The following is a 27,748-nucleotide window of genomic DNA, read 5'->3' as shown; positions in this document are numbered from 1 at the left end:
TAAATAACAATAAAATAAATTGTGAATGAATAATTTTCTTAAACTTACTTCCGACTGTATAGATCGGAAATATATTTGTAATAAATGAATGCTTTGTTAAAATTAAGCTTACAGCTGATAAGTTTTTTGACGTGTAACGAAACGTAGATTCATCTGTCAATTCTGTCATTCAAAACTAAGGTCGACTCGTGCGATACACGTTGAATTTGTTTTAATATTATAAACAAAAATGTCTGTTGTTAAGAAAAAGAAGCACGTTTCTAAAAAGAATAAAAAGGCATGGAGAAAACATTGTGATATCAATGATGTAGAAGAATTCTTAGAGGACCAGCGGCTGGAGGAAAGATTGGGGTGAGGTTATGTTTATCAATTTGAAACTCATTTTTATTCCTTTGAATATACAAAAACAGCTTATAAAATTTAAGTACGATACAATTAAAAACATAAACGGAAGATGCATAAAAGTAATTGTACACAATACCTCAGTAATGATTCAATAAACATTTATGACTATGACTATGATGACTACTTTTAAAAATACCACATTTTTTAACATAATGAAAGTACCAAATTTACTAGTATAGTACAGGATATAACTATACGTCAACTTCATACGCTTAATCCCTGGAGTTTAAACTATTCTCAGCGATATCAAGAACATAATAATGTACTGAAAAATTTTGTGATAAACCACAATTCTTAAGAAACTATTACTAATTATCATTACTGCTTATTTCAGAAAGTTTGACACTAAGCCAGACAGCGAGTTGTTCGTAGTAGACACACAGGGTGATGAACATACTAAAGCAAAAGAAAAAACAGCTGATGAGACTGCTAAAGTGGTGGCAAAGCCGAGATCAGCCAAGGAGAGGAAACGTCTACAGTTGTCACAGACACCTAAATGCTTCGAAGTTTTGTTACCTACTTCTAAGGTAAACCTGATGTCTAAATATCAACGAACATAATAAAAATGTGCTTAAAAATTAAGTTCCAAATTGATCACTACTTTTTTATAAAATTGTCAGTCAAAAATTACTTATTTTGTGGTAAAAATGCATTGTCCTAAGTCACATTAGTAACAAAATTATTATTTTTAGTTCATCAGTAGATACTAGATAGTAAATTTTGTATTTTAGTCTGTATCAAGATAAAAAATTACATAAACTTCATTGAGCAGTGAAAAAAACCCAATAGAAACCTAATTTAGTTTGCCATAAGATTAAATAAGTATTTTCTTTTAGGTACAAGACCCAAACGCAAAGAGGAATCACGTCAATCCAGTGGGCTCCAAACCAACGGCTCTCAGTAAAATAAATGAGAAAAAACGTGTTGAGACAGGAAAATTCCAGAAGAAGGTTGAAGTAGCCAGGAAAAATAGGAAAATTGCTCTGGATAAAAAAAGGAAGACAAAAGCCATTAGAAACACGTTTGATTTGGACTTATGGGGTCAAGACTGTAAGTAGAATATAGTGGATTTATTTATAGATCATCATGCCATAAAGACTTCATCATTATTTTGGTACAAATTATTTTGTGCCCAGAACTTTGAACATGTGTTTTTTGCTCTTTCAAAAAGTCCTTATTCCATTGTGATCCAAAATATTTTATCTTTGAAATACCTATCTAAATTTGATAAGACAAAATGATCCCTCATTTCATACAGTTTTGATTGAACTCATTTTTATTGGATTTAACACAAATAACTCATCTCTCACATTTTACATTTACAGTGCCAGAAGCCAAAGGTATCCCAGAAACTCTTTGCGAAGAGTTTGTTCCGACAGAGGCACAGCTACACAACGTTCCAACACAGAGGAGGTTGCGGCCCAAACCACCTCTGCCGAAGACTGTGGTTACCAGATCAGCGGTGGACACTCCACACCCAGGCATCAGTTACAACCCTAGTTTTAAGGTATTTACTATTTCTATATGATCAATTCAGTAATGATGACTTAAAAATAACTCATCAGAAGCCAGTAGGTATGTTGTTTCAAAATTGGTATTAGAGCAAAGAAAAAATACATATTTGGGGTGTCTACAAGTGTTCTGAAAAGAGCCTACAATCCTACATACTAATAAAGAATGTAACTAATAGAAAATATAGTGTAGGTAGGCAGGCCTCACACTTGGTTGACCTGGATGCGGCAGCATAGGACCGGTTGTGGTGGAAATCTTTTGATCAGCGCAGTGGACGTCATTTCACTGAACAAACTAATAAAGTTTGATTTTGTATATTCCAGGAGCACCAAGAGTTGCTGCAAGAAGTAGTGCAGCACGAACAGAAGATGATGAAACGCGAGGCGCATCTGTTGCGCGTCACTAATGGCATGTTCAGGAAGGTCACGCAGGAACAGAAGGAGGTAAGGTTTCATTAAGATTTTCCAGCTTCAAATAGGTGAAATATTAAATGAGGATTATTTCTGAAACATGTTGAATTTTTTGATGATAAATATTCTTTTATTGGAATAAGTTTTGTAGAAATCGGTTTTGGTATTTGTAGCAGATGAAATAACGTCACTACAGCCCTATATTTACCAAAAATGTAGCCTATTTTAATTGAAAATGACGCTCAAAACTATGAAAATTAAACAGGTTGATTCTGTCTTGTGATTGGTTGAATTAAAAATGTATTGACCAATCATCTGTTTATTGTGTGTAGATTAACAGATGACGGTTATTTAGATTAACAAAACGAAGCTTAACTATGTAGTACTTATTTTATTATTCTGTGGCTCAACACTATTCAATGCAAGCATAGGCCAATTTATTACAAAATATGATGTCGTGCCCTGCGTGCATGCCGAAACAACTGCACGCAGGAAGATTTAATGAAGGCTACTGACAACGCCATTCTTGTGGCGGAGTTTTGGGCCGACGCTGTGTAGGTTTGTTGTCGACACGACAAGAAGAAGAAAATAATGATAAGAAAGTAAACAGACTGAATTGAGTTTCTATCGCTGGTAATACAAACCTAAGAGTCATAATCCTATTTACTTCAGAACCAATGGCGTGAAGAGATGAGCGTTGGTCTGCCTCAACCGCACAACCCGGCCAACGACCCGTCCGACGAGTCCGACAACGAATACAAAGCGGTCAACCCGCCCGTCAAGAACAAGAAGAAAGACCATAAAGCTAGAAGGAAACAGCGCGAGCAACTGGAGGAGAAAGAACGGCTGAAACGGCTCAAGATCGATAAGAAGAAGATCACAGATTTGTACAAGTAAGTGATAGTAGAATAGAAATTGTTCTTTAGCACAATATGAGTGGGACGTCGACCCACAAGGTGGACCGACGACATCATAAAGGTAGCAGGAAGGCGCTGGACGCAGGCCGCTACCAACCAGGTAACATGGGAAGCATTGGGGGAGGCCTATGTTCAGCATTGGACGTCCTATGGCTGAGATTATGATGATAATGATGATAATAAGTCCGACGAGTATGGAGCGGTCAACGCGCCCGTCAAGAACAAGAAGAAAGACCATAAAGCTAGAAGGAAACAGCGCGAGCAGTTGGAGGAGAAAGAACGGCTGAAGCGGCTCAAGATTGACAAGAAGAAGATCACTGATTTGTACAAGTAAGTGACAGACTTACTTAAGGTTCTATGTCCTAGATGGGACAGAGGGCGTCCACAAAAGTCCTCCATCGTGTTCGGTCTTGAGCTTCGCGTTTGATCTCGCTCCAGGTCTTGCCGATTTTCTTCGCCTCGTCTGCTACAGTGCGCCGCCAAGTTACAAGTAAGTGACAGTTGAATATAAATGGTTCTTTAGCACATAATATACTTCCGACGAGTACAGAGCGGTCAACCCGCCCGTCAATAACAAGAAGAAACTGAAGAAAGACCATAAAGCTAGAAGGAAACAACGCGAGCAGTTGGAAGAGAAGGAACGGCTCAAACGGCTGAAGATCGACAAGAGGAAGAACACTGATTTGTACAAGTAAGTGATAGCAAGGTTTTACATTAATTTATCTAAAATTGAGTAGACAATGTTTACAATCCCATCGAGTTACTTGGTGGCCGTGACGTCACATCGATGCTCTGGCACAACGTAAGTAGGATGGGAAAATCGCATTCCAGCAAGGTGTGTGGGTTGTACTTGCACAAAAATATTTTTAAGGTACAGGTAAGGGGCCACCTTACCTCGCTTAATTTTAGTTTGAATACAGTATTAAGATTTCAGATAGAGCAAATCTTGATTTAAGTTTTAGAGCGAGTTTTTCCCCCAGCTACCCTCTCTTATTGACTACTATTTATTTTTTCTATAACATTATTATCGTTATTAACAAACAGCATAATATTTATAATTAAAACTTACCTAGATTTGCTCCTGCAGTAGCACCAGCAGTATTCCCGCCTTATTATCACAAAACACAACACTTCACGAATTTTGCCTCGACACGTCCGTCCGCCGTGGAGGTCGGATAGCGACTGAATGTCTTGTACTCGAATCGGCATAAAGTAAACGAGCGAATGAGTAATTGAACTAGAATGAGTGAACCGAGTGAATGACTGTACTAAGCGAATTAATGTAATCTGACATCTTAGAAACTTGAATTACTTACAACAAGATGCGGGTATTTTTTAAACGTTTTTTTTTTATTAAATAGTTATCTTAATTTATTAGTACCTTCATCATTTTATTGAATTTATATGCTATCCTCTCCACTGTAAAAACTTAAAAAAATGCTTGATAAATCGGGACTAATTCCACCTCTTTCCCACCACTGCATTTCCTTAGCTACCTGGATAGCTTCCAATGAAACCGAACCAGTGAAGGTTGAGTAGTCCTGGACCTGACTGTCTTAAAACCCTAACGTAAACTTAACGGTAAATAAACTAAGTTTCATTTTCGTTCCAGGCTCCGCCAGCTCCAATCTTCGATAAAGAAGGCAGAAAGCACTCAAGCTGAAGAACGTACCAAGCGTGCGACCAAAAAGACCATAGAAGAAGCGACTGCTTTACCTGCTCTAAGTGCCCACAAGACACCTAAGAAGGAACCAGACTTCGTCGACCCAGAACTATTGACTGGGGATTTGAGGAAACTCAGATCTACAAGTAAGTTCCATTTGATGTCTTATGTGTAGTGTTCAATAGAGGCTAATATCCGGTGATTCTTGTCCTTCTAGCTAGAGTGTTATGCACAATGTATTGTAAAGTAATCAAACGTCTGGTGATTTTGTGCGACCTTTATTGTGGCTTCGTGCATTTGGGAGCGTTTGTCCTGTTGTAAATTCAAGACTTAATAGTGGTGGTCATAGTGTGGTGCCCTCTGAGAGACCTACATATTTGTAACTAATGACGCGTCGATACCACCTAACACAGTGTTATATTAGAAGTTTATCAATTTATGATGATAATTAATTGTCAGCGCTATCAACAATCATAGTTCTAAGAATTGTTTTTAGAACAACATTATCAAAAGCTTTAGCCTATTCATAGATATCATAAAAATGCGTTTTAGTTACTCTACCAAACGACTTGCAACCTAATTTGTAACACCGTAACGTTATCTTTCCAGCGAACCTCCTCCGCGATCGCTTCGAGTCTCTCCAACGCCGTGGCGCGCTGGCCGCGTCCAAGGTCATGATGAAGAAGAAAAGGAAAATCAAGAGTTACTTCAAGGCTGGCCACAAAGTCACCGAGAAAGACATTGAGAAGTACACCACCAGGAGTACGGAGAAAAAGTAACCTTTTTACGTGGTGTTAAGGTGATATGTCAAGTTGTTGATAGATAAATAAAAATATTTACATGTACATATTTTTTCTTAGTACACCTTTCATTTCAACTTTCTAAAATAATACACTTTACACACACAATATCATACGCCTTAACAAAGTCAGTTTGGTTTTTTCGGGTGTTGGTGAAAGAAAAATTATTATTTTTTTATAAAACTTTACTGTAAAAATCTTAACATATTTTACAATTATACCTAACCATAATCTACTTACAAATATATTACAGCAAATTGTGGCAGTTTAACAGTACATAAGTCTAGAAATAAAATTAATGTAGGTAACTCAGTAGTTTTCAGGTAATTTTTCCATACAAATAGGAAAATATTATTTAAAAATCTCTATATCTACGTCGAATACAAGTCTAATACTTTTCATAACAAAACATAATAAGTTAGCTACATGTTAACCTAAAGACCGAATGTACACGTATCAATAACTTTACATTTTGTAATACCAATCACTTAAGTACGAGTATGTATTGAAATGAACATAATATAAACGAAATATTGATCATGTAACATCAGGTCGAAAGCAATCATCAAGGTTCCCAATGATTTAACATTGAAAATCATAATGATCTCGCAAATTTTGCATTCAGTACCAAATAAAAACAGCTATCTACAAACATCACAATTTTTGTTATATTTTTGTTTAGGAATTGTTAGAAATGCACGTACATCTTACTTAAAAAGTTTACTAAAATATTTGATACATAATATAAATTTTGTTTAAAATTACTGTTGAGCAAAACAACTCCTAAACATCAATATAAAAAACCAATTACTAACAAAACAATATTTGTTGAACCTCAACCCCATCTGGCGGCGATTGTGTATAAAGATCTTAAAAGTTCTAACGCTCTGGTGTCAGAAGTGCCTTTTGAATCGACGCTTTGTTCTGCCGTCCTGGCCTCAGCTTTCGGACTGTCGACGTATGGCAAAGCTGTTGTGACTTTAGCTTCAGCCGCTGTAGTTCTTGAATGGAACCTCTTAGTTCCCCTTCGACTGGCAAACGTAGTTTTAACTGGCACTGCTGTAGTCTCTATCACCTCTGTCGTAGTTCTTACGGCTTCAGTCGAGGTAGGGTTCGACAGGGAGTTGATTGCGCTGGGGTCGAAGTTCAAACTTTTGCCTCTCCTATCGCTGACGTATGATTTCTCCTGTCTGTCAAATCGTTCAGGCTTTCGATATTCCGTAGATCTAGCTTCAATATCGGATGTTGTTGTTTGATATTCCCCTTGCTCTTGTTCTTTTGCGATTTCTTCCATATCCTTCTGAGAAACGGCCATCAGTGCTTCTAACAACGCTCTCTTCGATGCCTCAGCCGTTGTGTTGTGGTCGTCATCGCAAGTCTGAACTAAGAGCAGAATCAGTCTTCTGACTGTCTTTGATTTCGTTTTCTTCATGACGTTCATCAATTTCTCAGTGGTTGTAGCGTTCATACCTCCCATGATTTCCTTGGCTTTCTCCACAACTGTGTCTGTGATTGCGCTTAGGTCTTGTGCTGGCTCAGTGGATGTTGGGTCTCTTAAGAGTCTTCCGAATCTGTCTCCTTCCAGTCTTTCTTGAGTACCAGGTGTGGTTAACTCTACATTGATTGTAGGTGACACAGTTTGTTCGCTAGCTCCCGTATAGTCAGTTGATGGGACAGCAGTCGTACTCAGAGCCCAAGCGTTCGTTTGTCTTGCGACTTGCGATTGTTGTTCAGGTCCTGAAGGACTTAGACCGTCGTTCAGGGTGATGGGATCAATCACAGTACTCTGCCAGGCTTCGAAAGTGCTCCATTGGAACTGATTGGTTGTCTTTTCGCTGTCAGGAGAAGTAAACACGTCACTGGATACAGGAGATGGGGTTGTGCTAACATCTAATTCTTCAACTTTGATTGTTGTACTTGCCTGAGTTGTAGGCTGTGCAGTAGTGGTTACAATTTCAGAAACAGTAGGTGCCTCAAGATCTTCTGAAGGTTTCTTTACTGTGCTAGTTTCCTCAAGTTGAAGTTGCTTGCCTTGCCGCAAACTGTTGCTTTGAGGAGCAATGAAAGATTGACTGTGTGCTCTCTGTAATTCCTCTTCGTTTTCCAATTCAACGCTGTCAGTTTCAGTGAAATAAACTGGTGTGGTTTCCGGCAGAACCGTGGTGGTTCTTATTTTTTTGCTTTCGAATGTGTTGTCAACTGTGCTAATAGAGGGTGCCGCAGTAGAGTCGGATGCATCAATGCCCCAGGCTGTAGGCAGGTTTGTCACTTCAACGTACTCGTTAAGAGGCTGAGAGTTGGTGGGGCTAACTCCTGTACCGTAAGGTGAATCTAGAGAGTTATTTTGGAATCCACCGAATTTCGGTACTGCGTAACTATCTTCAGTCGTTGATACTAGGTTTTCACTAAAACGGTTAGCCAGTGTGTTAACTTTAACAGCCACGGTATTCGTAAACGGCTTAGGAGTCGTGGATTCACTTGGTGAAATTGGAGTAGATGCAGTAGTGTAAGACGCTGATATCCTATCACAACATCTGAATGGGCTGCGTGGAGTAACAGTAGAGAATGATGAAGGGTTAAATTCAGTTGTGTAAGGTTTTGGAGTCGTAGTTAAGTCGTCATAAACAGTTGGGTAGTTAGTAGCTAGTATGTTAAGTGCCTTGGGATCTCTCAATGAAGGCAACGCTGGTCGGGTTTTGATGTCATCAGAGAATCCTAGAATTTCATCATCATCTTCATTTACAGTAGTTGTTGGTTCAGTATTGTAACCCTCTTCAGTCGTTAAGTATTCGCCAAATGAGGGCTGGGTAGGTCTAATATCGGAGAGGACCTTCCTGAATTGCACAGGGTCTTGCAGATATGCAGAAAGGGCATGAGTGAAGACTTGAGCTAGTTCCCTAATCTGAGGAGAAGTGGCAAGAGGGTTCTGACTTTGTTGAACGCTCAGATCTTCGGCAAGTTCATTATAAGTTCCATTAGGATCCAATTTCAAGTCTTCGAGAAGTTCAGAGTTGTCGTGGCCATGACCAAAGAGACTGCTATATTTGTTGAGAGTATGGCGGCTGAACAGCCCTGGTAATTCTTCGTCGAGCGGTTCGTATTCATCAAATGCTGGTGTAGTGACCTCGGCATCTGGGGTTTCAGTAGTCGAAAGATTGTCTAGTGCAGTAGCGTAGTAAATTGCAAGGCTGTGTAGAGTTTTTGGAGTTAGAGATGGGGGAACAACAAGGCCTGGTCGGTTTGGCAAGTCCCCATAGTATTTCTCAGTTTCAGTTGACAAAGTTGCTTCAGTAGTAGATCCATGGTTTCCCAAATTCAATTTTCGAATCAACCTCTCTCTTCTTTCTTGGTACGGCTCTGTAGTTACCTGGATAGCTGGAGTAGTACGCGTTTCTTGCCTATCCGATGAGGCGGTGTCAGAAGCATACAAATTCAGACTCCTTGTAGTTTGCGGTATTTTAGTAGCCGATTCGTATGTGTCTTTCGTTTCGATAGTTACTTTGTTATGGTAATCGTTACGATCGTATTGGTCGCTTCTGTCAGTGGCTTGTGAGATTTTCTCAGTAGATGTAGCTATAGTCTTGTTCTTTTCCTTTTCCAGGAAGTCTTTAAGTAGAGATATTCCTGGCCTTGTGTAGGGGTCGCGCTTTTCCTGGTTCGGTGTAGTATAAGGTTTGTTGTAGGGCACAAGAGTGGATCGCTTAGTTGTAGACTCGCCAGCCTTTTCAGAAACTTGCTCCAGATTTTTATCACGGAAATCGTACAAAGTTGTCAGATGATGGTTAGTTTTCGGCTTGTTAGATTTGACTGGCACATTGGGTGTGTAAACTGGGTATGGGCGGTAGTTCTTATTATTGTAATCTTGCAAGAATTGTCTGTTATTATTATTGGCTGCGAATGAAGCAGTTTCGGCAGCAACTTGCATTTCTCTGATGCTGTTGTAATCGATAGCTGGGGCAGCCGTGGTCGGTCTGTAAACAGGTCCTTCGGTGAAAGATGATGAAGTGCTTCTTGAAGGGAAGTTGCCAAAGTTATTCGTGATCAGCTGCACCAAATTCTTCCTTCTCTTTTCGATAGCTGTGGTGGCTTGCGTCCTTTGAGTTGGATTGAAGTTCGTAGTGTCGAAAAGTGCTTGGAAGCTCCTTGCTGTTGCCTTGGAGTTGATGAGAGCGTCTCCTTGGAGTCTCTGCCTGTGTCTTAGCAGTCTCTCAGTGGTGCTGGGTACATTGACGGAGGCTCTCCTCGATTCAGCACGGACGTTAGTGTCTGTGCCAATTTGCTGGAGATCAGGGTTCTTGGTCAGGCTCTGGGTGATCTTTTGGGTTTTCTTTTGTTCGTTGGAGTAGTATTCGGCACTGGACTCGTAGAGCGCGGGAGCAGACGCGCAGTCCACCTTGAACCACCAGTCACAGATTAAGTGGGACTGGCTGAAGATGGTACCGTTTGGACACAGGAATGAGATTTTGCGGGATGTGTCACAGATGTGGAAAACCTGGAAAAAGAATGATAAAAATTTAAAGTAGGTATATCATTTATAGACTATGAAATTGCAATTCTGACATTTGTAAGTCCAGTAAGGGTTTTTTCTACGTAGATATCTCGTTTTACAGGAACTGTTTTTTGAAGAAACACTTTTAGTGGTAGGTACACGTGTTGTCATAGCAACGTTAACAACACGAATTTGCAGTTCATGGTCCCGCAAAAAATTTCGAATTTTTAAGTCGAATTTCAAATACACGTCATTATTGACCCTGCATTATTGGATCCCGCAGAACTTGAATGCCGTGGGAACGAGCTTTATGGTAAAGGCATGTAAAGAAAATCGCTGAATTTACGGTCACATAGGAGTCTCAGAGGCAAGTATAGGTGAGTACTGATGAAGATGATGATGATTACCTGACAGTCCGTTTCCAAGTCAGCGTAGTAGCCGGTCGGCACATTCTTGCAGTTGAACCCCGTGGCCGGTATGTTGGGATACGCCGGAAAGTCGACGCCAGCCTTGCCGATTACTCCTGAAAGTTAAAATTGGCTTAATTTAGTTTGGAATTAGTTTTTTTTTAATACTAGACAAGGTATTTGACCGCTATCGCACCTGGTGTTAAGTGAGATGCAGTCTAGGATGGTACACATCTGCCCTGTAAGTGCCTATTCACTCTCGCCTGGAAAACGCCCGGATTACAGTGTTCAGGAAATACATCAGCAGGCAGCGAATTCCAGTCCCTAGCTGTTCGCATTATAAACGAGTCGTCGAAACGCTTAGTGCGAGTTGGTGGAATGTCGACAATTAAAGGAATACCTAATAGGCGAAGGGATTTTTCTCAAAATTACAGGATCAAAGTGAGATGAGTTTTATATGAGCTTTTTATTTTTAAAGTCCTAGTAAATAACAATAATTGGAAAATATATATGTTACGGTTAATGTGATAAATTTAAAATTATGAATAATAACCGGTTATTATGAATAATTACCAATATACAATAATTTTGTCTGCAGTATAACAGAAAAAACTAAGGTTGTATAATAACTAGCCAGTGTATTTAGGCTTAAATCCTGAGAAAAGGATCTTTATCTTATACCAGAACTAGATACCAATTTTCAATAGGAAAAGGTATTTTTTTGAAGTCGCCATAATGTTACCTGTATCCAGACCTGTAGGCCTAGGGTGCACGCTGGGATAAGCATTTATCACGCCATTTTATCGATTTTACGCGATAAGCCCATACATTTGTCGTCTGATGATTTATCATCGATAAGATTTTATCGCCCGGCTCGAGCGTAAAGGTTAGACCAGACCAACGCGTGCAGCCGGCGTGCACGATGACGATGGCGATGGCGACCAGACAGTGTGTATGAATTTGTAGCGATGTGTTCACATCAACGCGTCCTGTCATTGGTCGCGGCGATCTATGCAGCGTCTGCACGCAGCGATCAGCGATCATCGCGACATTTGTCACTGTGACGTTTCTGTTTTTTAAAATCGATGTAATAAATAGTAAGTAGGATCTGTTAAAAAGTTTTACACAATTAAAAATGAATTATTCATAACATACCACTAGCACAGAATAAGTAATAGTACCACTAGTCTGACCTACTTGAATAATAAAAAACCGGCCAAGTGCGAGTCGGACTCGCGCACCGAGGGTTCCGTACAAACCTGCAAGGTTTACAAAGTTCGTTCATTACGACAATCGAGTCCTATCTATGGTATTTTTATTGCAAAATGAAATTCATAACATTACAATGGGGAAAGTAACTACTTAAAAGGAGAATGCCCAAAAGTGGTATCGCTCGAAATCTAATTGTACATTGAGGGTACCACACCGTAAATTCCTTTCTTCATTTGTAATGATTTGCGAAAGTAGTAAGATATTGTAAAACCTCCGGAATAAAATCCGATTTTAATAAAAAGTATTGTAACAATGAGCTGCAATCAGCAACACCTATCACCGAGCAACGACACTACGTAGTTCGCACGGTTGTCAATAGATGGCGCTGTTCGTAGTTAGCTCGCGGTATCATTTGATTTTTTCCTGTCCTTAAGTAGTCAGGGCTAACCACAAATCCCTTTCCCCTTGCAAAATAGTATAAATAACATTGGTATGCACGCAAGATTATTTTGTGTTTATATCTGATCCTTATCAAATAACGCTAGCTTTGGCGTAGCTAGGGTTTTTTTTTAGGCAGGGTAACTATCTACAAATATAAAACAAGTATTCTAAGGTAAAACCTGTAGCTATGCCAATGGACACCATTCATTTCACTTAAACCAAAATTACGTCAAAGTCCGGAGTTTTATAAAAAAAAAAAATGCGGTATGATTATTTTTTATTTATTTATTTTTCCTATATTTGCATTATAGGTAGGTACCTACCTCAGCGTTTTGAATTTTTGCGTTGATTTAGAATTTCTCACAGTTTAGAGGCAATTAGATTTAAGAAGTGTTTGATATGAATTTCAACTTTAATATCTCTACGCGTTCATGTGAAAAAGGGTAGGTAGTAAGTTTATAATTATTAAAAAAATATTTTATGTCATGTAAGCAAAAATAATATTTAAAATTTTATATAACTTCAAATTTATCATTTTCGCAATTTTTCCTTTATCTGTACTATATAACGTTGCTTCGTGCCGAATTTCAAGATTCTGAGTTCACAGGAAGTACCTTGTAGGTTTTGATTCCCTAGCGTGTGACGGAAATTCGTCTAAGGTGTCGGTATAAACTGCTGTATCTTTTGATCGCGTTAACTTAGAAGTTTGATTTTTTTACTTCTTAAAGGGACAATAGATCTAGGTATTTGGTATAAATTTCAATTTGATACCTTTATTCGTTCGTGAGAAATAAGGTAGTAAGTTTCATTTTATTAAAATATTTTTATTATATTATATAACTAAAAAAATGTAATTTTCGCAATTTTTCCTATATTTGCATTATATGACAATGCTTTATGCCAAATTTCAAGATTCTGAGTTTACGGGAAGTATCCTGTAGGTTTTGATTCCTTTGCGAGTGTCGAAAATTTGTTGAAAATATCGACATAATCGGCTGTATCTTTTGATTGGCTTGGCTTAGAAGTTTGATATTTTCACAGCTTAAAGGGACAATAGACCTGAGTATTTCATGTGAATTTCAGCTTGATACGTTCACGCGTTCTTGAGATAAAGGGTCTTGACAGAAGGACGGACGGACAACAAAGTGATCCTATAAGGGTTCCGTTTTTTCCTTTTGAGGTACGGAACCCTAAAAAGGTTTTAGAATAAAGTATCAATATCAGAATTTATTTTTATGTAATAAACAAATTATTCTAGTTTTCTTGAGAACCTGCTTCTTCAAATTCATAAATAAAATTGGGATATTATCTGCAGAACAAAATAATTGAGAATGTACATGTCTGCAGCTTTCTCAAAGGCCCTAGAGCAATTCTAAGTACTTATGCCATAAATAAAAACCTAATTAAAGTCATCAAACGTCTCAGTCATTAATTTAGTGCCACTAGAAACACCTAGTTGATCAAAACTGGGTTTTTGGGTTATTTTTAAAGACAAAAAAGATATTTGGACTATTATGTACTCTGTGGTTTGGGTGCATAATGTAATTTCCTTTGCCTTAAAAAAAGTAAATGTCAAGATGACTGTTGCACCAAAAATTAAAATGAAAATTGATTTTGATAGATGTTGTGTTGAGTTCTGTGTAGTTTTGTGCGATTTAACGATAAGAACGACAATGGTAAAAGATAATGGGGGCAAATTTTTTCCCTCGAGGAAAAAGATGAATTGGTTATAATCTTACTTGCCCACAAGGATACTGTACGAGCACGTCAGCATCGACCGCGACCTACAACATGCTAGCCGACTGGCCCATGAACCCTGAACGAACGTGCACCGTAGGCACTCTACACCGACGGCACATTTGATTGGACTGGACACATTGAATTGTGTACATTATGTAAATCTTGTATATGTATAGCAATAGCATAACAGTAATAAACCAGATATCAACCGTCCGCGTTGTGTTTCATTTCCCCCACTGAGGCCAAGAAAGCCTTAGTGCAGTCCTCCTTCCTATCAAACCTTTCTTTAAATCTAATTAAAAGGTATTGTTAGGGCTCTAGGGACTACAAACGAAGCCAGAAATATAGCTTGGTTATGAGTAACCAATACCTACTACCAATACCGCATGTAATCCTGTCTCATTCTATAATATATGGCCGCCTGAATAAACTTGAGTGAAAAAGTGTTTCCACTGTCTCAATTGCATCAAAAGCTCCAAACAAATCATTTAATTCAGTTTCCATTTTGCCGAATAGGCGTGATTGACAATATGCGTGACAGTTGTGGTGACAGTGACAACCTGCACGCGCAGTGATCGCCATCGCGGTCGCGGCAGTGTGAAACAACTTTTGCACGCGCAGTGGTCGCCATCGCCATCGCCATCGCTGCACGCGTTGGTTTGTCCGAACCTGGTTAGACCAGACCAACGCGTGCAGCCGGCGTGCACGATGACGATGGCGATGGCGACCAGACAGTGTGTATGAATTTGTAGCGATGTGTTCACATCAACGCGTCCTGTCATTGGTCGCGGCGATCTATGCAGCGTCTGCACGCAGCGATCAGCGATCATCGCGACATTTGTCACTGTGACGTTTCTGTTTTTTAAAATCGATGTAATAAATAGTAAGTAGGATCTGTTAAAAAGTTTTACACAATTAAAAATGAATTATTCATAACATACCACTAGCACAGAATAAGTAATAGTACCACTAGTCTGACCTACTTGAATAATAAAAAACCGGCCAAGTGCGAGTCGGACTCGCGCACCGAGGGTTCCGTACAAACCTGCAAGGTTTACAAAGTTCGTTCATTACGACAATCGAGTCCTATCTATGGTATTTTTATTGCAAAATGAAATTCATAACATTACAATGGGGAAAGTAACTACTTAAAAGGAGAATGCCCAAAAGTGGTATCGCTCGAAATCTAATTGTACATTGAGGGTACCACACCGTAAATTCCTTTCTTCATTTGTAATGATTTGCGAAAGTAGTAAGATATTGTAAAACCTCCGGAATAAAATCCGATTTTAATAAAAAGTATTGTAACAATGAGCTGCAATCAGCAACACCTATCACCGAGCAACGACACTACGTAGTTCGCACGGTTGTCAATAGATGGCGCTGTTCGTAGTTAGCTCGCGGTATCATTTGATTTTTTCCTGTCCTTAAGTAGTCAGGGCTAACCACAAATCCCTTTCCCCTTGCAAAATAGTATAAATAACATTGGTATGCACGCAAGATTATTTTGTGTTTATATCTGATCCTTATCAAATAACGCTAGCTTTGGCGTAGCTAGGGTTTTTTTTTAGGCAGGGTAACTATCTACAAATATAAAACAAGTATTCTAAGGTAAAACCTGTAGCTATGCCAATGGACACCATTCATTTCACTTAAACCAAAATTACGTCAAAGTCCGGAGTTTTATAAAAAAAAAAAATGCGGTATGATTATTTTTTATTTATTTATTTTTCCTATATTTGCATTATAGGTAGGTACCTACCTCAGCGTTTTGAATTTTTGCGTTGATTTAGAATTTCTCACAGTTTAGAGGCAATTAGATTTAAGAAGTGTTTGATATGAATTTCAACTTTAATATCTCTACGCGTTCATGTGAAAAAGGGTAGGTAGTAAGTTTATAATTATTAAAAAAATATTTTATGTCATGTAAGCAAAAATAATATTTAAAATTTTATATAACTTCAAATTTATCATTTTCGCAATTTTTCCTTTATCTGTACTATATAACGTTGCTTCGTGCCGAATTTCAAGATTCTGAGTTCACAGGAAGTACCTTGTAGGTTTTGATTCCCTAGCGTGTGACGGAAATTCGTCTAAGGTGTCGGTATAAACTGCTGTATCTTTTGATCGCGTTAACTTAGAAGTTTGATTTTTTTACTTCTTAAAGGGACAATAGATCTAGGTATTTGGTATAAATTTCAATTTGATACCTTTATTCGTTCGTGAGAAATAAGGTAGTAAGTTTCATTTTATTAAAATATTTTTATTATATTATATAACTAAAAAAATGTAATTTTCGCAATTTTTCCTATATTTGCATTATATGACAATGCTTTATGCCAAATTTCAAGATTCTGAGTTTACGGGAAGTATCCTGTAGGTTTTGATTCCTTTGCGAGTGTCGAAAATTTGTTGAAAATATCGACATAATCGGCTGTATCTTTTGATTGGCTTGGCTTAGAAGTTTGATATTTTCACAGCTTAAAGGGACAATAGACCTGAGTATTTCATGTGAATTTCAGCTTGATACGTTCACGCGTTCTTGAGATAAAGGGTCTTGACAGAAGGACGGACGGACAACAAAGTGATCCTATAAGGGTTCCGTTTTTTCCTTTTGAGGTACGGAACCCTAAAAAGGTTTTAGAATAAAGTATCAATATCAGAATTTATTTTTATGTAATAAACAAATTATTCTAGTTTTCTTGAGAACCTGCTTCTTCAAATTCATAAATAAAATTGGGATATTATCTGCAGAACAAAATAATTGAGAATGTACATGTCTGCAGCTTTCTCAAAGGCCCTAGAGCAATTCTAAGTACTTATGCCATAAATAAAAACCTAATTAAAGTCATCAAACGTCTCAGTCATTAATTTAGTGCCACTAGAAACACCTAGTTGATCAAAACTGGGTTTTTGGGTTATTTTTAAAGACAAAAAAGATATTTGGACTATTATGTACTCTGTGGTTTGGGTGCATAATGTAATTTCCTTTGCCTTAAAAAAAGTAAATGTCAAGATGACTGTTGCACCAAAAATTAAAATGAAAATTGATTTTGATAGATGTTGTGTTGAGTTCTGTGTAGTTTTGTGCGATTTAACGATAAGAACGACAATGGTAAAAGATAATGGGGGCAAATTTTTTCCCTCGAGGAAAAAGATGAATTGGTTATAATCTTACTTGCCCACAAGGATACTGTACGAGCACGTCAGCATCGACCGCGACCTACAACATGCTAGCCGACTGGCCCATGAACCCTGAACGAACGTGCACCGTAGGCACTCTACACCGACGGCACATTTGATTGGACTGGACACATTGAATTGTGTACATTATGTAAATCTTGTATATGTATAGCAATAGCATAACAGTAATAAACCAGATATCAACCGTCCGCGTTGTGTTTCATTTCCCCCACTGAGGCCAAGAAAGCCTTAGTGCAGTCCTCCTTCCTATCAAACCTTTCTTTAAATCTAATTAAAAGGTATTGTTAGGGCTCTAGGGACTACAAACGAAGCCAGAAATATAGCTTGGTTATGAGTAACCAATACCTACTACCAATACCGCATGTAATCCTGTCTCATTCTATAATATATGGCCGCCTGAATAAACTTGAGTGAAAAAGTGTTTCCACTGTCTCAATTGCATCAAAAGCTCCAAACAAATCATTTAATTCAGTTTCCATTTTGCCGAATAGGCGTGATTGACAATATGCGTGACAGTTGTGGTGACAGTGACAACCTGCACGCGCAGTGATCGCCATCGCGGTCGCGGCAGTGTGAAACAACTTTTGCACGCGCAGTGGTCGCCATCGCCATCGCCATCGCTGCACGCGTTGGTTTGTCCGAACCTTAAGTCTAGGCACAGACTGCAAACTTTTATTCGGCCGATATTTTAGTCGGGCAGTTAATTAGTATGGGCATGTATGTAAGTGCGCATATTACACCGATTGATTCTTGATACAAATTGAAATCGGGCCCAACTAGCGGCCGACTAAAAATCGGTGGTGCGCCTAGGCTTAAGCTACTTAATTTGGGTAAGAAAACTTCCCGCTATCCTCATTGCACCAACCAACCTCTCACTGCACCAATCCAGTACGTATTTACCTTGATGCTCTACCACGTCGAGGTCGGGCTGGCTGTCGGCCGGTATCAGCCGCTTCACCAGCGCCCGCCCCTCGGTGTAGTGCTCAAAGCCGGCCGCGCCCATCGCTTGCGCTATCACTTGGAGGCTCTCAGCGCTGGGAGCCGGCTCGTAGAGTTCTGCTGAGCGGGAGGTGTCCTGGAAGGTAGTAGGTAGCAGGTTAGAGCAGGTAGAGACCAGGATCCAACAAGCATCCTAACTATACCCGACGATTATTTGGCATGCCAGTGAATTTTGTGCGATGGGAATTCTATTGTTAAACCGGCAAACAGTACGTCGCTTGCCTCTCTAACTGACGTATCTGTCATTTTTTTCGAAACTGAGTTATCTACACCATCTTATAGTCCAGTCATTTAAGCTTAAATTAGGTAAGAATCTCGGAATTAGAGATACCCAGCTGTAAGTCTGTAAATACTTGTATATTGACACCCTAAAAGTTGTCTCAAAACCTACATATGGTAGGGTGTAAGCAACTATTAAATTTTAAGGTCAAAGGTCACAAAAATCGGTTTTTTGCGCTTTTTTTGGAAATATCTCATTTCCTATGGGTTTTTTGCTATTTGTATTTCTTATCAATATTGTAGAATACTAAATTCTCTACAAATTTTGTCTAAAAACTTTTTTTATACGGTGAACCGTTTTCGAGATAGAGGGCGGAGAGCGCGCGGTCACTGCATCACTTCAGGTCAACTTAAGCGGTTTAGGTTTTTCATACAAAAGGATTTTCCCGCTAATTCCCGTGGGAATTTCGGTAATTACTTGTTGTAAATAACCTTTAAGTTTACTAAGGTACCTACATGCCAAATTTCAAGCGTCTAACTTCCGTTAAGCGTTTAGATTTTTCATACAAAAGGATTTTCCCGCTAATTCCTGTTCCCGTGGGAATTCCTAAGTAAACTATAACCTGCCCAGGTGTATGAAGAATAATTGTACCAAGTTTCGTTAAAATCCGTCGAGTAGTTTTTGTTTCTATAAGGAACATACAGACGGACAGACAGACAGACAAAAATTTTACTGATTGCATTTTTGGCATCAGTATCGATCACTAATCACCCCCTGATAGTTATTTTGAAAATATATTTCATGTATAGAATTCTGTCCGTCTGTATGTTCCTTATAGAAACAAAAACTACTCAACGGATTTTAACGAAACTTGGTACAATTATTCTTTATACACCTGGGCAGGTTATAGTATACTTAGGAATTCCCACGGGAACAGGAATTAGCGGGAAAATCCTTTTGTATGAAAAATCTAAACGCTTAACGGAAGTTAGACGCTTGAAATTTGGCATGTAGGTACCTTAGTAAACTCAAAGCTTAGTTACAACAAGGAATTCCCGAAATTCCCACAGGAATTAGCGGGAAAATCCTTTTGTATGAAAAATCTAAACCGCTTATGTAGACCTGAAGTGATGCAGTGACCGCGCGCTCTCCGCCCTCTATCTCGAAAACGGTTCACCGTATAAAAAAAGTTTTTAAACAAAATTTGTAGACAATTTAGTATTCTACAATATTGATAATAAATACAAATAGCAAAAAACCCACAGGAAATGAGATATTTCTAAAAAAAGCGCAAAAAACCGATTTTTGTGACCGTTGACCTTGAAATTTAATAGTTGCTTACACCCTACCATATGTAGGTTTTGAGACAACTTTTAGGGTGTCAATATACACGTATTTACAGACTTACAGCTGGGTATCTCGAATTCCGAGGTGAACTTACTATAATGACTGGACTAGTCCAGTCATTTAAGCTTAAATTAGGTAAGAATCTCGGAATTAGAGATACCCAGCTGTAAGTCTGTAAATACTTGTATATTGACACCCTAAAAGTTGTCTCAAAACCTACATATGGTAGGGTGTAAGCAACTATTAAATTTTAAGGTCAAAGGTCACAAAAATCGGTTTTTTGCGCTTTTTTTGGAAATATCTCATTTCCTATGGGTTTTTTGCTATTTGTATTTCTTATCAATATTGTAGAATACTAAATTCTCTACAAATTTTGTCTAAAAACTTTTTTTATACGGTGAACCGTTTTCGAGATAGAGGGCGGAGAGCGCGCGGTCACTGCATCACTTCAGGTCAACTTAAGCGGTTTAGGTTTTTCATACAAAAGGATTTTCCCGCTAATTCCCGTGGGAATTTCGGTAATTACTTGTTGTAAATAAGCTTTAAGTTTACTAAGGTACCTACATGCCAAATTTCAAGCGTCTAACTTCCGTTAAGCGTTTAGATTTTTCATACAAAAGGATTTTCCCGCTAATTCCTGTTCCCGTGGGAATTCCTAAGTAAACTATAACCTGCCCAGGTGTATGAAGAATAATTGTACCAAGTTTCGTTAAAATCCGTCGAGTAGTTTTTGTTTCTATAAGGAACATACAGACGGACAGACAGACAGACAAAAATTTTACTGATTGCATTTTTGGCATCAGTATCGATCACTAATCACCCCCTGATAGTTATTTTGAAAATATATTTCATGTATAGAATTCTGTCCGTCTGTATGTTCCTTATAGAAACAAAAACTACTCAACGGATTTTAACGAAACTTGGTACAATTATTCTTTATACACCTGGGCAGGTTATAGTATACTTAGGAATTCCCACGGGAACAGGAATTAGCGGGAAAATCCTTTTGTATGAAAAATCTAAACGCTTAACGGAAGTTAGACGCTTGAAATTTGGCATGTAGGTACCTTAGTAAACTCAAAGCTTAGTTACAACAAGGAATTCCCGAAATTCCCACAGGAATTAGCGGGAAAATCCTTTTGTATGAAAAATCTAAACCGCTTAAGTAGACCTGAAGTGATGCAGTGACCGCGCGCTCTCCGCCCTCTATCTCGAAAACGGTTCACCGTATAAAAAAAGTTTTTAAACAAAATTTGTAGACAATTTAGTATTCTACAATATTGATAATAAATACAAATAGCAAAAAACCCACAGGAAATGAGATATTTCTAAAAAAAGCGCAAAAAACCGATTTTTGTGACCGTTGACCTTGAAATTTAATAGTTGCTTACACCCTACCATATGTAGGTTTTGAGACAACTTTTAGGGTGTCAATATACACGTATTTACAGACTTACAGCTGGGTATCTCGAATTCCGAGGTGAACTTACTATAATGACTGGACTATTAATCAATTTTGCAAGACGAATCGATCTGTCTAATCGCCTGAAAATTTTGCAAAATGTCAGTTACGTCAGTTAGACAGGCAAGCGACGAGTAGTGAGTGACTGAGTTTGTTGCGACTAGAGATTGCACCGGGCCCGGGCGGGGGTCGTGCAAACTTAGGTGCTCTTTTAGGCACTCTCCGGACCCGGGAATTCCTACTAGGGATTGCAACCCGGTATGTTTTTCAAACCGGCCGGGCCCGGTTGCATTCGTCACTAAGCCCGGCCCGGTGGGTGACTAAAAGGGCACGAGGCCCGGGCGGTCTGTAGATTGCGACGCTTCTTCTCAGGACTTGCTTAATCTCGAAGCGCTTTGGTAGGGCAAAAAAAAAAAATTAAACATGCAAAGGCTCCTTAGGAGCAATTAAAGATTTTCAAGTAATTTCAGGCAAATAATGATATTTTTGAGACCCTGCCTGTGACATACGGAAATGCCATTTTTACATTTATTACTCAAGCTTTTAATTAAATATTGGAAATAAGTAAGAAGAATTAGAAGTTGTACCTTTCGGCGTTGTGCTGGTCGGCGAGCTCCATCACACACGTCTGAAAATCAAATATTCTCCATTATTTTTTCTGATCCAATTGACATTTTATTTAAATCTAAAACGTCTAAATGGGCACACATCATTTCATCAATAAATTAACCAAACTATGTGTGTGGTAGATACCTACTTAAAATATGCTCTAAAACTGTCTAGGTTAAACAATCGTTAATTCAAGCTACAATATTGTGTTGTAACATGACACGTTGCATTAGATGAAATTCTTAGGTTCAAATACTTGACTCTCATAGAAATAGAGATGTGTATACGTACAATGTGAATTTATTAACATATCCAAACGATGAAAGGGCATCGAAGTGAATCAATTCGTTACACAACACCTTACGCTGGCTTTCAACAAAAGATCAATCTAATATACAAACAGATATAATCGTACCACTATTGTGACCTCATGAATTCTAATGTAACAATAGGACCTGTGTATCGCTTTCTTCTGATATCATATCAGATGTGTGACGTAACTAAATAAATGGAAAACCCCATGTTGAGATATGGTAAATGTCATCATCAGGTCAGTTGTTAAGTCTACATTAGGGATGTTATGGATATGTAGTTTCGGTTATGGATACGGTTACGGATATAGGAATAATATTATACCGGTTATGGTTACGGATATCCATAACATCCCTGGTCTACACTGCAGTAGCACGAGCATTTATGATTTACTGGAGTCAAGTGGGGTATTTACTTAGCCTAATATGGGTATCTAATCTACAACCCACGCTACGATTGATCGAGCACATAGTAAAAGTAGTTTCAATTCAATCAACTATTTAATAGTATCATCACTAAAAGGAATCGCTTTCAATTCAATAAACTATTTATTTTAATGGTCACTTTTTGATCAATCACTGCTCCGTTTTGGCCAAAATTTATCGTGTTGCTCATCAAAAGTTATCTGTGCATCTTAAAGACTTCGAAGAATACTAGACTGGCTGTTATGTATAGTAAAAATTGTGTCACAAATGTGTGGTTTAGGTATTTAAGATACCTACCTGTTTATTTATTTATTTATAAAGGAAGACCAGGGTTTCACTTTAAATCGCATGCAGCTCTACATTGTCATAGTACCTATTAATATTTATTTGTCAGCCCAATAAAACGATATAGGTAACTGTATGTAACACAAAGCGGTGTAACGACACATTTTAGAAAAAAAAAACAACTTTTTTGGTCAAAATGTTTTAAAGGGCATAACTAATTCTAATAATTCGAAACAAGGCAATTTTTTTTATTAAAATTGGCCATTAAATTTTTTGCCGGTCTTGCAGAATCAGAAGGAGGTAAAAGACCATAAGTTCTTTACCCACTCACGATACTTGTCAACGACTTTGTAAGGTATATTTCAGTAGTATTGTACTTACTTTAGTACCTTTCTAGTAGTACTTAGAAGTCTTTGTCCATCTCCATTCATGAATCATCGATCACTGTGCTATGCTTTCACTGTGACCACAAAAGCACTATTGTTCCGCGCATCATCTTGCCTATCTTAGATCGATATTCCCACACACAAATTGGAAGTGGTGTATAATTATGTGTTCTAGGTACCCTGTCTGAGATCTAGGTAGATTGTAGTCAAGCGTATAGATTACAAGACAGTTTATTTCTTGGAAGTCTCTCTTACTCGGTTGTTCAACTATGTAGGATATTAAAATTATGTTAAATAAATGCAATCATCTTGCATAATGGAACTCTAGAAACTTACTTTTAGGTAGTAGAGAAACGTGTAACTTTAGACTTTTTGTAAAAAAATGCTGAGATTCGACGATATACTGTTTGTAAGATTGCTGTATTAAAATATAAATTAAACACAATCACATCTAGTACCTATAACCAGTATAACACCTATTTATTATTAAAATATTATTTGCTTGACTGAAAAACATAGGTACCTAGCGTTAATTCGCAATGCAGACAAGGTTAATCCTTAAGTGCTTTTAAAGGAGACTCAAGTATGCACAGCAATGATAATAATTATAATCGAAATTAATTCAAACTGAAAAAAAAATATTTTAAGGAGGTACCTTCCTGAAAGGCCCGTATTATCAAACGACGCTCAATTAGTAGGCATATGCAAGAAGGGATTCATACATACTTAACTACCTAATAATATGTTATTGTGTAACAACATTTACACATTTGTGTATCAATATTTAGACTGATTTCAAGCTCGATTCTTTATTCGACACGAGTGTTTTGCATACGGGTTTATGTAGATAATGTACATAATCTTGTTCACTCTAAGATACGAGTAGATATTGATCTAGGAAGTACATTATCTAATACATTAATATTTCCTATTCTATTAGCTACCTATCCAAATGCTAATGTGAACTTATTTTAGAAATTGCTCTTATTATTATTTAAAGTTACATTCAATGCAAATTAAAGCTTATTATTGCATTTTATTGAAGCCGGTTTAGTCAGTATCCATTATGGTCAAATTTCTAATTAAATTAACATTATAATCAATTGATTGTCAGGTATTATTCATGGAATATTCGGTAGCCATTCATGTGGTAAAATTACGCGTTAAGCAAGAACCGTTGTTCATCATCTTACTGCCTGATGCCTACGGTATATTGCAATATTTGATTAAAGTTATTCTATGATAAAATTATAGTTGAATGCATCATATGTAGGTAAATTGAATGGAGGTAGGAAGCTAATTAAAATACTTTATTGACATGACAATAATTTCCGATGAATACTTCATTTATTTATAGAAACCAACAGCGAATATTAGTTAAATAAGATTTAGACTGATAATATGGCAAATAACAGGTTTTCCTCATTATAAAAGGACATTGTTGTTGTAAAAAAATATGAGTAAAAGAACTTAATGGTACAGTAGGTATACAATTAGGTATATTTTAATTCAAATAAGTATTTCTCTATACTTACCCCATAAGCTTTATGTTCTTAAAAGGTAGAGTCAGAAACTGATAATAACATAGAAGCTTTAAAAATTAGAGATCAAGTTTTTTTGTAACAAATGAATTCTATTCAGGTTAATGCTAATTCTTGTTATTTCAGTGCTTTTAATAGCAATTAATTTCAAGGTTTCACTGTGCGACTGCAGTTTAACCTCGCATCCATGCGAAATAAAACACGCTGTTCATTATATAACTCATTTAACCTCTAAGATCCTTGTTTTCAGCATCCTAGTACAATAGCTGGAGGCTCCAATTTAGATCCGATCGCATCAGTTGTATTCTCACGAGTCGCGAAAGCGACGCGCGCGCAGCTTATATGTAACCATTAGTTTTGCTATCTTTATTAATGTGTGTCGAATGTTTTGCTAATGATCTGTCGGGGTTAGAATAAAATGGTATCAATCAAGTAACGGTCATAACGCGGTCGGCCATTTTGAAGATGATTTCTACATCTGATGATGTGATACGAGTTGGTGGTCAGCGAAATTACTTGACCTCTACGAAGTTAAATAATTTAGTAAATTGGTAATTTAATAAATTTCGAGGGTCAATGTATTTATGCGATATAAATTAATATCGATTTCAATTCGATCTATTCGTGAAGCGAATTCAGATTGAGTGAATAAAAAACATATTATTATTATCCAAAGGTGCTGAGAATAGCCACGCAATCATGTTTTAATCTTAGAAGGCAGGCACTGAAAGGTTAAGGAACAAGATAGATCAGTGGTTCCCAAAGTTGTCTTGGCTACGACTCATCTAATACAAGTTTCTAAACTCGGGACCCATCTATAGGAAATTTCGCCCGCTTCCCAGCGGTTGGATGGGTAAGGTGGTGTGTCTCTCCAAAGAAGGCCCACTTAATGTTCGCTCGCGACCCACCACTGGGTCGCGACCCATAGTTTGGGAAACCATGAGATAGATAGTGATTATTTAAACACCCTCACACTTGGAACTTTTCAAACACTTAAAAGGTCGAACTTAGCAAATACCAATTAGGTATTACTTACAAACTTAATAGCTTAGGTTAGACTATTTCCCGGAAAAGCCGGAACGTTTTATGTCAATCGAACATAATTTTATCGCTTTATAACACGACTTTTGATCCTCATTTCCTTAATCTTAATTGCTTATACATTCAAATATTTCGCAAGTTCGCGTGTTTTACGTTACGTTCGCATATATTTAGCACCAAGAATCTGTGTCAATGCATTCTCATCATCTTTTATCTGTTATCTAACCCGCAAAGTATAACAGCATTATATCGCTATCGACGGAATTAGTTCCTCATGTTCGTAAAGTGTAAACGTCATTACTTCCCACTCTTTCATCAATAGAGTGCGGTTTACACGGCGCGATTGGGGTCGTGATCTTTTTCGGAATAAAATTGTCTGCTTTTCGTAGTAACAAGGACTAATTTTGATCAATAGACGTTCCTATGATCCTATTATTATAGAAAGCATATTTTTTTTGCCAAGAAGGTAGTTTTCCAAGAATATTATTATTACGAGTAGCTCATTTCTATGTAGGTACCTAGTCTTCGTTCCCTTACTAGAAAATTCTTTACTGACTCTACATTGATGCGTTAATACCTACTTTCAAACGTCGTCAGCAAACGAAAAAAAAGAAGAATGAGACATGTATAGGCTCCTTAAGAGCATTTGACGATTTGTAAGTACATAATTAGTCTTACAAATAAAGATAATTTTGATTTGATTTTGAACGATTCTTCGATTCAGGATGAGTAATTTATTGTAGTTTGAGTAATACTCTCAAAATTAATGTAAACTTGAATAAGAGCTTAATTAACTATTTAAATACCATAAAAGCTTCACTGTGTGGTTTAAGCCTTTCTTTCTTATAGATGCTTGAAGAGTCAAATAAAAAACATTGATCAATACGTGACATGGTCTACCTCCATTAATCTACAAACACAATCTCCCCGATGACAGTTTTCCATCGCTTCACACGGCAATCGACTGGTATAAACCCCATAGTACAAAACCACACGTCATTTGTCACTTTATGTTATACAACCATTGTGCTATAGGCAATTAAGAGTAAGATAGCGTTAAAATGGCCGATTGTTCGGTGATGGTAACTGATACCATAAGGTTTTTATAGGTGACAACAAAGCGCATAAGTTAAAAAAAGGTGTTGGATTGTGGATATCAATATCAATATTAAGGTGTGGTGTGGTGTATAAACATACGAGTAGATTATTAGCCGCCCACGACTTCGTACGCGTAGACCCCGTTTAACCCTTTGGCGGTGGAGTTTCCTATAAGGAACCTACTTGCCAAATTTCAAGTTTGTAAGTTGTTATAGATTTCGTGATTAATCAGTGAGTGGCATTTCGCTTTTATATAAATAGAAGATTGTTGATGCACTTTTTCTACATCGTTTGATCTTGATGAAGATAAGTTTCATTATCTAAAACTGAGCAGTTAGTACAAGTGTTTCGAAGTAGATAAATAATGTTTAAGCACACCTTTAAACTAGAATTCTGACTAATAAAGTTGTTTGAACTTAAAACATATTAGCCTTTAATTTAGCGTGAAAACTAAATACTCACCTAAAGGCAGGAGCCAAATATTATGGAGTGAACAATGAGTAGCAATTATGGGGTCAAACCGAACAATTAGTGTACAGGTGCACTGCAATACAATAGAGCAATTTGTTATTATAACTCAGCCAATAAACTGTTAGTAAACACAGTGTTTTGTTTTCTGCCTGTTTTACACATTCCATCGAGTTTATGAAGAGTCCGTAGAGACCAAATATATGTATACGTTTTGAATCTTACGCCCGTCTTCACAAACATTACTATGTGGTCTCCCAGTGCGCGTGGAAGCACAGGGTGACACACGAACCAATCACAGAGCTCTATTCAACGCTGTGCGTTCGACTTCGCATAGTGTTGCTGCTTTATTTAA

The 27,748-nt window shown here is 37.6% G+C and overlaps 2 protein-coding genes across 3 annotated transcripts in view; one reads left to right on the top strand and one right to left on the bottom strand.

The window, feature by feature from the left end:
* Positions 1 to 167: 167 nt before the first annotated feature.
* On the top strand, positions 168 to 5,752 carry LOC135081459 (ribosome biogenesis protein NOP53). The gene is made up of 8 exons (XM_063976155.1): positions 168 to 351; positions 740 to 932; positions 1,242 to 1,455; positions 1,731 to 1,912; positions 2,241 to 2,360; positions 3,000 to 3,220; positions 4,857 to 5,053; positions 5,517 to 5,752. The coding sequence occupies exons 1-8, from the start codon at positions 230 to 232 to the stop codon at positions 5,684 to 5,686; spliced, it is 1,419 nt and encodes a 472-aa protein (XP_063832225.1). The 5' UTR covers positions 168 to 229; the 3' UTR covers positions 5,687 to 5,752.
* Positions 5,753 to 5,871: 119 nt separating this feature from the next.
* LOC135081458 (mucin-2) overlaps positions 5,872 to 27,748 on the bottom strand; it is a 96,762-nt gene continuing 74,885 nt past the window's right edge. For both annotated transcript variants that reach the window (XM_063976153.1, XM_063976154.1), the window contains exons 5-8: positions 21,816 to 21,856; positions 18,101 to 18,275; positions 10,604 to 10,719; positions 5,872 to 10,199 (exon numbers count right to left, since the gene is read on the bottom strand). In XM_063976153.1, the coding sequence (XP_063832223.1) occupies positions 6,543 to 10,199; positions 10,604 to 10,719; positions 18,101 to 18,275; positions 21,816 to 21,856 (3,989 nt within the window). In that variant the 3' untranslated portion in view covers positions 5,872 to 6,542. The remainder of the gene's footprint in view (positions 10,200 to 10,603; positions 10,720 to 18,100; positions 18,276 to 21,815; positions 21,857 to 27,748) is intronic.

The sequence above is a fragment of the Ostrinia nubilalis genome, chromosome 20 (genome assembly GCF_963855985.1).
Source record: "Ostrinia nubilalis chromosome 20, ilOstNubi1.1, whole genome shotgun sequence".
Taxonomy (NCBI): Eukaryota; Metazoa; Arthropoda; class Insecta; order Lepidoptera; family Crambidae; genus Ostrinia; species Ostrinia nubilalis.
Note: the sequence above shows the minus strand (reverse complement) of the source record. Positions and strands in the feature narration are given on the sequence as shown.

What these genes read in the sequence shown, in the direction of transcription:
- LOC135081459 (XM_063976155.1), top strand. Translation starts at nt 230, where the DNA reads ATGTCTGTTGTTAAGAAAAAGAAGCACGTTTCTAAAAAGAATAAAAAG. An exon ending in GTTACAACCCTAGTTTTAAG is followed by an intron (nt 1,913 to 2,240) that starts GTATTTACTATT and finishes TGTATATTCCAG; the next exon opens with GAGCACCAAGAGTTGCTGCA. An exon ending in TCACGCAGGAACAGAAGGAG is followed by an intron (nt 2,361 to 2,999) that starts GTAAGGTTTCAT and finishes TATTTACTTCAG; the next exon opens with AACCAATGGCGTGAAGAGAT.